The 14,027-nt window shown below is 39.1% G+C and overlaps 2 protein-coding genes and 1 long non-coding RNA gene across 3 annotated transcripts in view; 2 read left to right on the top strand and 1 right to left on the bottom strand.

Moving 5' to 3' along the window:
* Nucleotides 1–12,189, top strand: part of xrcc1 (X-ray repair complementing defective repair in Chinese hamster cells 1) — a 72,264-nt gene extending 60,075 nt beyond the window's left edge. The window contains exons 14-17 of the mRNA XM_061983018.2: nt 5,123–5,247; nt 7,209–7,299; nt 7,382–7,457; nt 11,561–12,189. Of these exons, the coding sequence (XP_061839002.1) occupies nt 5,123–5,247; nt 7,209–7,299; nt 7,382–7,457; nt 11,561–11,668 (400 nt within the window). The 3' untranslated portion in view covers nt 11,669–12,189. The remainder of the gene's footprint in view (nt 1–5,122; nt 5,248–7,208; nt 7,300–7,381; nt 7,458–11,560) is intronic.
* The window catches only part of LOC140679675 (uncharacterized), a 348,204-nt gene that overhangs the window by 175,630 nt on the left and 158,547 nt on the right, over nt 1–14,027 (bottom strand). The window lies entirely within an intron of this gene.
* drd2l (dopamine receptor D2 like) overlaps nt 12,354–14,027 on the top strand; it is a 51,635-nt gene continuing 49,961 nt past the window's right edge. The window contains exon 1 of the mRNA XM_061983019.2: nt 12,354–13,177. Coding sequence (XP_061839003.1) covers nt 13,165–13,177 — 13 coding nt within the window. The 5' untranslated portion in view covers nt 12,354–13,164. The remainder of the gene's footprint in view (nt 13,178–14,027) is intronic.

Below are 14,027 nucleotides of genomic sequence, written 5' to 3'. Positions count from 1 at the left end.
AACATGAGACAAAGGAGTGGCATAAAACACGTCTTTCTGTGGCAGCGTTGGAGAAAGTTGTACTTGTAAACAAACTGTTGCGTCACAGTCCACACAACTACGGTGAGTTCAAGGACCGCCGAAATTGGTAGGACAAAACGTCGCTCATCAAATACTCTTATCAGTGAAGAATGAACACAAACATATTAAAGAGTGGGCTTTCTTTTTTTATTTTTTATTTTGTCCTGTCCAGCTACTCAGGAAAATCATATTGTTGATGTAGATGCCCATATTGGCTGTACAGATTTACTTTACAATAGAGAAGTGTGGGATACTTCTCTGTTGCCTTAGTTGTATTTGACTTTATTAAATGCATTTATATCATTATTTGGTGAAGCTGGAGCAGGAGGGGATAGAAAAAGAAAAAAAAGGACAACAGAGGGAAAATGCGGGGACATTAGTTGACTTGTTTAAGACTTAACCAGCAGGTGTTGATAAAAAAAACATTCATGCTGTGAGATGTTACATGATTTTGTGGACGTGCATAACCTCTTGTGCTAATGAAAAATATTTTTTTTACATCTTTATTTACACCAATTACATAAAGTACAGGTTAAAGTACCAAAGGATACAGGTATCGATAACATCCTAATGATATACTGTACATTCCTACCAACAACTCAATTTAAACATGTTGACTGTGAGGTGTACTCATGTTCAGTGTATTGTAAATATGTTCTGTGACACAAGCTGTTCACTGACTACTCTAAAGTGTCTCCGGCAAGTGTACTTTCATTAGTAGTTGTCAAGTTATGTTTTGTTTGTTTGTTTTCTCCCCTAACTTGAAAAGGGTTTGACTTTTTGACCAGGGGTTACACTGGGACTTCACTCTTTTTCTTTAATCCAATGATGAGACAAATCTCTGTTTATCCTTTTATTTTGGACTCGATTGTCTCTTTTTTTCATTGAATAGTTGAAAGAGAGTGAAGTCCCAGTGTAACCCCTGGTCAAAAAGTCAAACCCTTTTCAAGTTAGGGGAGAAAACAAACAAACAAAACATAACTTGACAGTGAAAAACCTTGTGGATGTCAAACGGTTCAGTGTCTGAGACAAGTTTAGTGTCCTGAGACAAGTTTACAATATGCGTATATTAGGGGTGCAGAAAAAATCGATTCACATCCTATTCACAATTCTAAATCGTTTCATAATTTAAAAAAATCTATTTAATTAAACAAGCTTTGCAGAAATGTTTTTGCATATTTTGTTTAATTAGAATTCATTTTTAAAAATATGTTTTAAGGACATTTCCATGCAACAAGAAGAAGCGTTTCTATCCTGCAACCTGTTTTAAAGAAGTTTCATTATAATTATTATACCAAATAATACATTGCGAGAATCTGTTTGAATCAAGAATCGTGTTTAATTGAGAATCTATTCTGAATCGAATCGTCACCCCAGGAATCGAAATCGGATTTAATCGTTGGGTACCCAAATATTCACACCCCTAATGTACATCATCTATTAATTTTTTAAATAAATAAAATCCAAATAATATTTTTTTAAACATAAACAAATACAGTGGGTACGGAAAACAAACTGAAATGTAGAAATTTTTGCAAATGTATTAAAAAAACAAACTGTACTCAGAATTGAGTAGAAGTACCTTTTTTAGCTAGTACAGCCATGAGTCTTCTTGGGAATGATGCAACAAGTTTTTCGCACCTGGATTAGGGGATCATCTCCAGTTATGTCAGGTTGGATGGTGAAAATTGGTGGACAGCCATATTCAGACCTCTCCAGAGAGGCTCAATTTTTTAGGTCAGGGCTCTGGCTGGGCCAGTCAAGAATGATCAGAGTTGTTCCGAAACCACTCCTTTGTTATTTTAGCTGTGTACTTAGGGTCATTGTCTTGTTGGATGTTGAACTTGTGGTCCAGTCTGATGTCCTAATCACTCTGGAAGATGTTTTCTTCCAGTATATCTGTTTACTTGGCTGCATTCATCTTTCCTTTCAATTGCAACCAGTCGTCCTTTGCTGAAAAACACCCCCGTAGTATGATGCTGTCACAACCTTGTTTCACTGTTGGGATTGTTTTGGGCCAATGATGAGCAGTGCCTGGTTTTCTCCACGATTACCACTTAGAATTAACGCCAAAAAGTTCAATGTTAATCTCATCAGACCGGGGAATCTTATTGCTCATAGTGTGGGAGTCCTTCATGTGTTTTTTGGCAAACTCTATGCAGGCCTCCATGTGTCTTGCTCTGAGGAGAGGCGTTTGTCGGGCCACTGTGCCTTAAGCCCCGACTGGTGAAGGCTGCAGTGATAGTTGACTCTGTAGAACTTTCTCCAACCTCCCTACTGCATCTCTGGAGCTTAGCCACAGTGATCTTTGGGTTCTTCCTTACCTCTCTCACCAAGGCTTTTCTCCCACGATTGCTCAGTTTGGCTGGGCAGCCAGGTCTACTAAGAAATGTGGTTGTCCCAAACTTCTTCCATTTAAGGATTTACGGAGGCCACTGAGCTCTTAGGAACCTTGACTGCTGCAGAATTTATTTTGTAACCTTGGCCAGATCTGTGCCTTACAACAATTCTGTCTCTGAGCTCCTTAAGCAGTTCATTCGACCTCATGATTCTCATTTACTTTTTTGATTTTAGCAAATGGCTGCAATGAAACAAAGAGTGAAACATTTTAAGCGGTCTGAAAACTGAATACTACCCAGGTGTACTTTTGTGAGATATCCCTGACTGCAAGGCAATGTCTTATTTACCTGGTTTTTATTGCCTTGCGTTTAAACCATCTCATCTGAGAGGCCCCTCACACCGCGTTCAGTGCCATATTCTTGTCTGCTGCAGTCAGATTTATGACCCACTCTTATTGTTTTTATATTTCTGTGAATCCTCGCAATTGCTTTGCTTTGACAAGCACCTTCTGGCTGAGCTAACCAAACAAACAAAAAGACCACGCTTTCAGTAAGAGTGTTCCAGAAGACCACAATCCTTTTATTGCTAGGAATCTAAAATATACAACTGTCATATGTTTTATAGTTTTATATGCAATGCATGCTCCTTTAACTAACATCAATAAGTACCTGCACAATTTAATGACGTCCACTTATGATGGACACCTGTCATGAGTGATGGGTTGGTCGCGAACGAGAGCTGGATTAGAGCTCTTTGAAATGAACGACAGGATTCGGCTCGCGATCGAGAGAGCCTGTGCTTTTACATGTAGACTGTGTCTACATGTCTCCATCTGTCCTTTCAGAAATAATCTTCTCCAAAACAGGGCAGATCATAACAAAAATGAGAAACAGGATCAGCCCCTCAAAGCTGAGGCCATTGTTTTTTTTTTTTGAATGCCAGAGTTCGTTAAAACCTCACTTGGATGCTGCTTTTACTTTTTGTTTTGCACATTTTAAGTTGTATGTTGTTGAGTGATGTTTAGTTGATTTTGTGTGTTTTACAAATAAAAATGTCTTTTTTTATTTAAAATGTATTTGTTAAGTTATATTACATTTATTAATAGACATATAATTACTATACATAGGTTATATGTTATTTGTTTTGACATTAATTATTCATTGTACACATAATTTGGTAATAAATCAATTTAAGTAACACAAAAATCTGAGGAGCCACTTAGGAGCTGAAAGAGCTCTTCTTAGTGAGCCGAGCAAAAAGGGCTGGCTCTCCACAAAGAGACGGAATTCCCCTCATTAACTGTCATAGAGGTCCTAATTTAACAATGTTCATTAGTATTGTGATTAGCAGTTTTGGATCTCACTACATTGTGCAGCCTTCATCAATAATACAATACTGGAGACACTCAGTAGAGCTAGGAACTCCCACTAGCCCGTTTGTCCGTGTATCGTTCTGTGGAATAGAGTGTCCTAACAAATAATCCTACACATTGGCGACTCAGTCTCTGCTTTTTGATTGAGTTTGACTGCAAAATAGTTTCCTCTGTGGCCAAAAAAAAGAGGTGAGACTCACTATTTGAACTTTTCCTTGTGGTCTACATCAGTGATTTTCAAAATGCGGTACATGCGGGTACGCCAAAGAATCATTTAATTTAATATTCAAACACAGTGTTACTGTTCAAACGGTGTGTAATGTGGTCCAAAATATTAAATATACTTGCGAGCTAAAACCTCTGATTTGTTTTTAATTAATAGTTAGGCCTACTACACTACTGTCTTCTAATGTTTGTCATTATGGTGGTCTACATAGCATGTAATGGTGGTGCAACCTTTTGCATCAATTTAGTTTCATAAGCCGCCATCGAGCCGCTTCCTGACTGTTTTCTTCAGAATGCGCCATTTTGTGGGTAGTTTTAAATTACGTGCCGAAGTCCGCCTCCAGGCCAAGCCATATAGAGTTTACTGTCAGATATAAAAACTCTACTTTTTAATAGAAATAACGGAGGATTTTCGAACGAATCGCGATACTTATTTGTAACTATTCTTAATCGAGTCATAAACATTTTTATTTTTATTTTATTTTTTAAAATCTGTCCTGTCCGGGCACTAAGGTAAATCATATTGTTGATGTAGATGATCATATCTGCTGTACAAAATTTACTTTAGAAAAGAGAAGTGTTGGATACTTTTCTTGTTGCCTTATTAATTTTTTACTTTGTTAGATCTTTGGGTAGAATTTTATTAAACGAAACCATGTATCAGAGCTGTTTGGTGATTTTATGGAGGAATGTAGTTAATCATAGAACTGGCACCCAATGTTATTAAAAAAAAAGTATTCATTTTGAATCGAGAATTGATGCTGAATCTAATCATTACTCCCAGGAATCGAATCGTGTGGTGCCCAAAGATTCACAGCCCTAATGTGCATGTATGAGCCTGTCTGCCCCACAACAAGAGGATAGAGAAAAAGAAAGAACTTAATGACTACAACTTTGATCTACAAATGGATAAAAATGGCAAAGCTCTTTGGGTAAACCTCTACCATATATGGAGATATCTGCTGAGATAATCTTGAAAAGACTCACCTACCAGCCACAGTCCCCAAGAAGGTGTAATTTTGTGTTTTTAAGGTTGTTTTTTTTTACACTTGTATGACAAGTATAGCTAGAAAAAGACGATGACTCGTCGTGCGAAACATTGAGCGTTCTTTGTCGCTTCCTCAGGGTGGAGACGGAGAACAAGCAGAAGAAAGTGGCGGCAAAAGAGGAGGTTCCGGATTACGGTGGCTCCACGGACGAGAACACAGACGCTGAGGAGGAACAGGATTATCCCATCCCGGAACTTCCAGGTACAGTGGAACCTTGATTTACGAAACCGTCTATTTGCAAACTTTTCAATTTACAAGCTTTTAGATCGAGCCAAATGTGCCGTTTTGTCACGCTTGCAGTAAAAAAAGCATTTTTGAGGTCACTTCTCCGCGCTTCAGCGAAAGTGCCTTTTGTTCTTTTTTTTTTCGCCCTTTGACAAGTTTTGTCTATTTTGCTAACACAATATAAGTCCCAAAAAGACAACAGACCAGCGAGGAAAGGAGGAGGTAATAGTTGTGGAGTTAACAAAAAAAAGGCTGTTTGCGATGAGTACATAAATGGCACTCACAAGTGTGGAAGAATTAACTACAGCAAGTTTAATAGTGATTTTTCTGGAAAACATGCCAAAGCAGACTTATTTCACCTCTCAATTAGCAGCACACACACACACACAGCCCTTCCCCCTACCCCCTTCCTTCTCTCTCTGCTTCTTTTTCAGTTCCTCTGACGATGTTTATGTGGGTGGATTTTACTTTTAAAATGTTTAATATTGTAACAGTGTGGTAGGAAAAGTTAATGATTTTTGTGATTTCATCTTTTGTGGTTTCTGTGTATGTGGAAAAGGACCACATACAGCACTGTTGAGCTGGTTTTGGCTTAATAATAGGAATGTAACAGTGTCAAAATCTCACGGTATGACATTGTTACAGTATTAAAGCCACAGTACGATATTATTGTGTTATATGTCCGGAAAAAAAACTTGGTAAAACTGAAGTGGCAGGACTGTTTAAGATATACTAACTTGTTGTAATTCAACACAAACATAACGCTGAAATGTTCTAATCATATTTATTACTACCAACATGTATTTTGAAGTGCAAATAGAAGGGCATACTGTTTCAAGAAAATGTTTTAAAAAATCTTACAGTTGAGTGTCTTAAAGTTAAGTGACAATGTAAACATTGTGTGTAACAAATGTAAAGCAATAATGTACAGTTTAGTGTTTTTCAACGTTTACTTTATGAGAAGCAGTGGACATTTTGTGTCTGGAAAATGCTGTTTTTCAGAAAAGTTTTAATACCTCACAAACTGATTAGCTTCGCTGGGTTCAAATATATTTTCTGGGTGACTGTTTATAAAGTGGCGACTTGTCCATGGTGCAGCCCGCCTTCCGCCCGCCCCGCGACATCGAGAGAGATAAGCGGTGGAAAATGAATGGATTCAACAGGTCAGTTTACACGTACTGTATTTCCCACAGTGTAAGATTTTTTTGGTGATTTCCCTCCATGCGGTGCAACCCGCTGGCTCTGTGTCGCCTTGGAAACGCTCGACACGAAGGTGGCGCGCTTTGCTCTGCAGAACGCAGACTTTCTCAAAGAGGTTAGGTTTTTGCCAGGGTTTGTGTTTTTTTTGGTTAACAACATAACTAATAAGATTTTGCAAGCAAATGTCCCAAAAAACCCAAAATCCTCTTATCTACTACGAGTACGAACACACTTCACTTCCTGTTTACGGCGCTCCAATAATCCCCCACCTTGGTGGCCCCGCGCTGCGCAAAGGATTCTGAGAGACATAGTTTATTTTCAGATCCAGCCATCGCTAAAGCGCCAGAAAAAAACTACACTCACCAAGTTTTTGTTTGATCCCGTCACGGCATTATTGTGAAGACTTTACTGGTGTATTTACAATACCGTTACAGCCCTAGTTAACAATAAAGAGAAATTTGATCCGTCACCCTCTTATTATTGTTGTTTGATATACAGTACCGTACTGTGTAACACTTTGTATTGTGTTCACTAAAATATGGACTTTTGTCTTGGCTGGAACCCGTTATTCATATTTACATTGTTTCTTATGGAGGAATTTGCTTCACTATACAAACCTTTCGATTTACGAACCCTGTTCAAGAACCAATTCAGTTCGTAAATCGAGGCGTCTTTTGATATTTCTCGTGAAATGCTAGTTTTTCCATCTTCTGATATTCCTGTCCCATTTCCTTTAGACTACCTTAAAGGGAAGCACTTTTTCCTCTACGGGAAGTTCCCCAACAACGAGAGGCGACTACTGACGCGCTACATCGTCGCCTTCAACGGGTGAGAGACACTTCACACAGGAATACATCTGCAACCAATTAGACGTGGGGCTTGAGTTTCTTCCTGCTTGTCTCGTCTGCAGCGTGCTGGAGGACTACATGTCAGACAAGGTGCACTTTGTGGTGACCAGCGAAGGGTGGCATGACTCCTTTGAGGACGTGAGTTCACTTGGCTTTGTTGTTGTTCTTTCTCCTGTTGCTTGGAAACCATCCCTCCGTTGTAGATAAAGAAGTGAGTACACTTCTCACATTATAGCAAGTATTTTATATACCGTATCTTCTCAAGGGAAACTTGGATATACATTAGATTAGTAATCACTTGCCCGGTACCACTAAAACGCGCTGTTGCTTTTACGACCTTGCCGGCCAGGCGATTGATCCTGTTTAATTGGAAGCTGGCTCGCCCCCCATCACACAGCCGTTGGATTAGAGAGGTTCTCTACAACCTAAAACTGGAAAAACTTCGGTTTTCGCTAAAAGGCTCTGCTCAAGCTTTTGAAAGCTCATTGAGTCCTTTCTTGCTGTATGTCAACTCTCTTGACTTATGCCCAGACGCAGATGAGGAATAATCTCCCTTTTATTTATTATTATTATTGTTTTTTTTTTCTTTCTCCCTTTCTCTCTCCTTTCAGCCTGTCTGTCTGTCTCTGGCCTCGTGTGTGTGCGTGTGTGTGTGTGTGTGTGTGTGTGTGTGTGTGTGTGTGTGTGTGTGTGTGTGTGTGTGTGTGTGTGTGTGTGTGTGTGTGTGTGTGTGTGTGTGTGTGTGTGTGTGCGTGCGTGCCTTTGTCGTCTTACTTGTTATATGTTTGTGCCATATGTCCCTTGTTGGTTTAAACTGAGTGGGTGGGTGGTTTGGGTTTTAAGAGAAAGGGTGTGAATAATTTACTGACTTTAAAATTGTACTGTTTCGACTTGCACTTTTTTCTGTCTATTTGAAAATGCCAATAAAAAGAGTTGGATTAGATTAGTAATCACTGTAAAAGCAGGCTGATCATCATAAGGGTAACAAGAAAAACTAGAATTTGTAATTCCGGTTGGAATTGCGTGTGAATGCCTTATGGGCGCGAACCGCCAATACGTGTGAGTGGAACTGAAATGCTTGAATGTCCAGGGTGAGTGGAGTGTGTGGATGTTGGAACGGTTCTGAGAAATGTGGGATATGGACAGGTTTGTATATTGCCCATTCATTTTCAATGGGAAGGAAATTCCTGGTAATTCTGGGCTACCAGGGAATTTTCAGAAAGGGAAAACATGCTGACTTGAATGTCCAGGGTGAGTGGAGTGTGTGGATGTTGGAACGGTTTAAATCGGATGAGAAATGTGGGATATGCAGTCGATTGTATATTTCCCATTCATTGTCATTGGGGAGAACATTTCTGCAAATTCCAGGGAAACATGTTTTGCGTTCGATATATATGGTAAGAGCAGTGTGGGTGGATGGTTGAAAGGTTGGAATCGGGTAAAAAATGGCGTAACATTTTCAGAATTTAGGGCATTGTATATCTATGAATATGTCCATTCATTTGAAAGGGAATTTCCTAGAAAAGTGGGAATTTTGGGAAAACCGGGAATTTTTGAAAATATAGATAATACCATATTTGTCCTAGATTATTTGAATGGGTTGGTGTTGGAATTTCTCAAAACAGATGAAAAATGTTGCTGTAACTGTTTGAATTTAAATGGTATTTCGGAATTCCTTGAATTTTGGTAAAATTGGGAATTTGTACCAAAAAAAAAGGAAATACTGTGTCTGCCAAAAATCTACACTTTGTGTATTTGACAAATAGGAGATTATTGTATAAGTAAATACGAGCAGGCAGCTAATTTCTGTAACATTGAGAAAATTGTCTCACCTATCAGCTACATGAAGGATCCCAGAATAATTTTCATGTAAATGTTTGCAATATTTAGAAATTATATATTTCATATCAATCATACCATATTGAGAAATCATTTAACTAAATTGTTACAAATTGAGAACAGGAAGTGAACATATGTGTTAGTAATTGTTATGAAGTGTAAACCTAGAATATTGGTTGGGAAATGACCACATTTCAATGGCCAAATCAACGTCAGAACCCAAAATTGAATAAAACGTTGTCAAAAAGTATGTTGTTTCGACGTTGGGAAATGGCCAAATCAACGTCAGAACCCAACATTGATCAAACGTCGTCAAAAAGCATGTTCTTTCAATGTTATGTTTGAGTTGCTCAACATCCGGACCTCATTCAACAAGTTCTCAGCGTTGTTTCAATGTCTTCTGCCTGCTGGGAAAGGGGTAGGATTAAATAAGCTCTGCTTTTTCCTTTTCGGAGATGTTGTAAAGAGAAATTAAACTATGAAAAATATGTGCTGTATAATATTGAAACTGTTGGAAATAAACTTCAACCAACCAACTATATTTCATAATTCCTCACAAGGAAACTTTACAATGTAATAAATACATAAACTGCTAAAAAATTGTATAAAATGGAGTAGATGGTGAGTTATTGTGATGTAAAAAATGCCGTATATAGAAATGCCAATGTTGATGGTCCTCTTAGACACACGTAATAAAGGTGTTTGATGTTTTTTGCTGCTAAATCAAACACATTAGCGCTGCATAAAATATTATAAAATGTATAAATTATCAATATTATGTCACTACTGGTCCCACGTTTTCTAAAAAATAATGTGAAAAAAACAACTTAAAGCCTTGTCCAGCTGTTCACTGACATATATATTCATGTTTAAATAACTTTTACTGCAAATTATTATTGGCTCCAAGTATCAATTCTCGGCCTCCTTGATTACTAATAATCAGTATCGGTCCGGAAAAAAACTTAAGCTCGATAAGTAGCCAGGAAAGAAGGACAAAAACTGGATATCCTGGCAAAAATGTAAAGTAACGATAGGAGACGTATTGTAGGCGACCAGCACGGCAAGAAGGAGCGAAAGGTGGGCGTGGCCGCGGCCGCGTGAGCACCACAATAAAAGCAGATGAGCAGACCGTAGAAGAATTCTCACAAGAACGTTAATAACATTTGGGGAGAATTATTGTGTATTTTTTATTACTGAATGTAAAAAATTGATCTGAAAAAATAAAAAAAGGCTTCAGCAAAAAGTGAACTTTTCTCATGCAGGACAGAAGGGCTAGTGCTTGAGCAGTGGCTTTTATTATCTACTTCACTAATTATTTATTTTTTAATTCTAAATACTTGTATCGTGTCTGTATTAGGGCAGAGCGATATGGCTGAAAACTATTATCACCATATATGTTTTTTATATTGATTGATATCGATAATTATTGATATTTTTTATGACTTATTTAAGCCTGCCAATAGATACAGTAAAACAATTTCCGACTTTTTTTAGTCGATACTGTTACCTGACTGGCTGTTAGCATGTCCCTCCCATCGCTCATTGACACTTCCTGTTTCCTGTTTAGCTGGATTCCCAGAGCGCGAGTGACTTCATGCAACGAACCTCGCTTCATCATTTCTGGTTTATTCAGACCAAAAAATATAAACATATATCGAATATTTTATCGTACGCTCGTTATATTGATGTCGATTGTGTCTAGTACAGGCCAAAAATTTGGACACACCTTCTCATTCAATGTGTTTTCTTTATTTTCATTGTAGATTGTCACTGAAGGCATCAAAACTATGAATGAACACACGTGGAGTTATGTACTTAACAAAAAAAGGGGAAAAAGCTGAAAACATGTTTTTATTCTAGTTTCTCCAAAATAGTCACCCTTTGCTCTGATTACTTTTCCGTACACTCTTGGCATTCTCTCAATGAGCTTTAAGAGGTAGTCACCTGAAATGGTTTTCACTTCACAGGTGTGCTTGAAGCTCATCGAGAGAATGCCAAGAGTGTGCAAAGCAGTTATCAGAGCAACGGGTGGCTTTTTTGAAGAAACTAGAATATAAAACATGTTTTCAGTTATTTTACCTTTTTTTAAGTACATAACTCCATGTGTTCATTCATAGTTTTGATGCCTTCAGTGACAATCTACAATGTAAATAGTCATGAAAATTAAGAAAACATAATGAATGAGGAGGAGGTGTGTCCAAACTTTTGGCCTGTACTATATATTGATATCGTTTTATCAGCCCAGCCCTAATCTGCATACATTGTATCTGCTGATGCAGTTCTGTTGTTGAAAAAAAAAAAAAAAAAAAGGCAGATACCTCAAAATGCCAAATATCGGCGCCGATTATCAGTCGCTGCCTACACGACAGTATTTGAAGACCTGCAATTTGTCTTCCTTGCAGGCTCTGATGGACAACGGCAATCTGAACTTTGTCAAACCCGCTTGGATTTACCGCATCAACGAGCGCCAGAAGCTGCTGCCCTACCAGCCGTACACGGTGGTGCCCTGAAGAGCACCCCCCTCGACACCGCCGCCGTCTTTTTTTCCTGTTTGTTTTTTCCCTGTCCCCGTAGGAGACGCCATCCAAAGCTCTTTTCATGAACCTTTTTTTAATGTTTAGATAAGGTTTTTCTTTTCTTTTTTAACCTAAAAGGTGGCCACAAAAGTCAGACGATTTTTCCTTGGTTGGAGTTTTTATCAACTCATTTTATCGCCATGCCCTCTGGCTACCTCAGGCGGTCTGGAAATGAGTCCTGGCTGTGTTGTGGCTGCCGGCGGCGCTGATAAGATGAGCTCACGCACGCGGGCGCCGCAAAGTAAGGTGAAAGGTTCTAGTTATGCGGGGACGACTTTGTTTATCTCCCTCCGTGAAAGCCGAGGAGAACCGTGTGCCTGCTTATGGTCACATCAAGCTGGCTTTTAGCGCCTTTTCTTTTTATTTGTGTAATAAATATGGTGACTTTGAGGGCAACGAAAACTCCTCTGTTGTCTTTAAGTCATTCTGTTGTAATAAACCGAATAGAATTTGAATGGACGTTTACAGTCTTCTTTGTGTTGCGGCTCTCGCCGTTCTTAATTGACCTCTCCAGGTGCTTCTCGTCCTCAGCCGCCAGGTTGGCGCCTCCTCGGCGGAGGGGATTAGGTGGCATCCGAGCCGGAATGGACAGGGCCGACGAGAGCTTGAAGCGGGGAAATGTGAAGTCGTTTCACTGCCACCTGACTGGAAGCTGAAGTTGGGACGCGGAGGCAGACACTTGATTAGGTACACCTCTCCCGTCCAAAAGCAGAACCTAGTAACTCACTTCTAGCTGATTTTGATAAAACAAACGGTTTTTCTGTTGTATCTACGCAGTTATGTGGTAGTTGCTAGGTCCTGCCATGCGCGTAACAGCTTACTTACGGAACAAATTACAATATCGCATACACTAATGTAAAGCATATCACCTAGTAACTCCAAAATTATTATCAGCTCAGTTTTGACCAAAATTGAGTTACTGGGTTTTGCCTTTGGACGGGAGACCTGCACAATCATTACAAGAACTGTTGGGGTTAGTGCATGTGTCTCACAATACGAAGGTCCTGAGTAGTCCTGAGTTTAATCCTAGGCTGGGGATCTTTCTGTGCGGAGTTTGCATGTTCTCCCCGTGACTGCGTGCGTTCCCTCCGGGTGCTCCGGCTTCCTCCCACCGCCAAAAACATGCACCTGGGGATAGGTTGATTGGCAACACTAAATTGGCCCTAGTGTGTGTTTTGGCAAACTACCCAAACAGAAGGGCCTCATCTCCAAATATGAGTTTGGCTCCCATTTCCCCCCAGAGGACAGAACTGGAATTACAGACAACATTTCCCAACAGCTGAAGACCATCAGTAATCAGGAAGGCTCTCACCTGAAGCAATCAAATCCACTCCTTTTAAGTCTGCAGCTCCAGCTCAGACTTCAGGCCAACAAACACTGCTCGAGGAGAATTCACCCAATGCAGTAGTGCCTAACTGTTTACAGAGACCATGGTGGCTGACGGTGAGATAACTTATATTATTTTGATGTGTTGAATTTATTTTAATTGCCAAGTGGTTGTTAAATGTTTAAATGCCACATCCAAGCTGTTAAGGCTCACTACATGTACTTTTGGAAACACTTTTACTTTAAAAAATGGTTTATTGCCATTTGTTTATATTGGTCCCTAATTGCTTTTGTATTTGTATTTCCAAAGGTTTTTCACCTTACAGCTATTTAATGAAAAAAAACGAGACAATCAAGTCCAAAATAAAAGGAGAAACAAAGATTTGTCTCATCTTTTGATTAAAACAAAGAAGTCCCAGTGTAACCCCTGGTCAAAAAGTCAAAACCCTTTTCACGTTAGGGGAGAGCACAAACAAACAAAACATAACTTGACAGTGTGTGAATGTTGTCTCTGTGTTGGCCCTGTGATGAGGTGGCGACTTGTCCAGGGTGTACCCCGCCTTCCGCCCAAATGCAGCTGATAGGCTCCAACACCCCACGCGACCCCAAAAGGGACAAGCGGTAGAAGATGGATGGATGGATGGTTTAAAAAAGGTGAACATGCTTAGTTGTGATTGGTATTATTAGCTATAGGTGCAGTGCGCTTTATAATATTTAATAGGAGCACAGATTGAATAGTGCACTACTCCATCCCATCTGCCATTTGCATCCCCAGGAAATAACATGTATTAATACACAATAACATGAATATATGACATATATATATATGTATATATATATTTTTTAATGTCCTACACATTGATATTATTACATAATTTGATTAATGCAATTTCTCCTATTTAATAAACATAGGGTCCTTGCTGAAAAAAAATGCAATCTTCCAAAAGTCACATGGTCTACTGCAGTG

The sequence above is a fragment of the Nerophis lumbriciformis genome, linkage group LG21 (genome assembly GCF_033978685.3).
Source record: "Nerophis lumbriciformis linkage group LG21, RoL_Nlum_v2.1, whole genome shotgun sequence".
Taxonomy (NCBI): domain Eukaryota; kingdom Metazoa; phylum Chordata; class Actinopteri; order Syngnathiformes; family Syngnathidae; genus Nerophis; species Nerophis lumbriciformis.
This window is presented reverse-complemented; position numbering and strand designations above follow the sequence as displayed.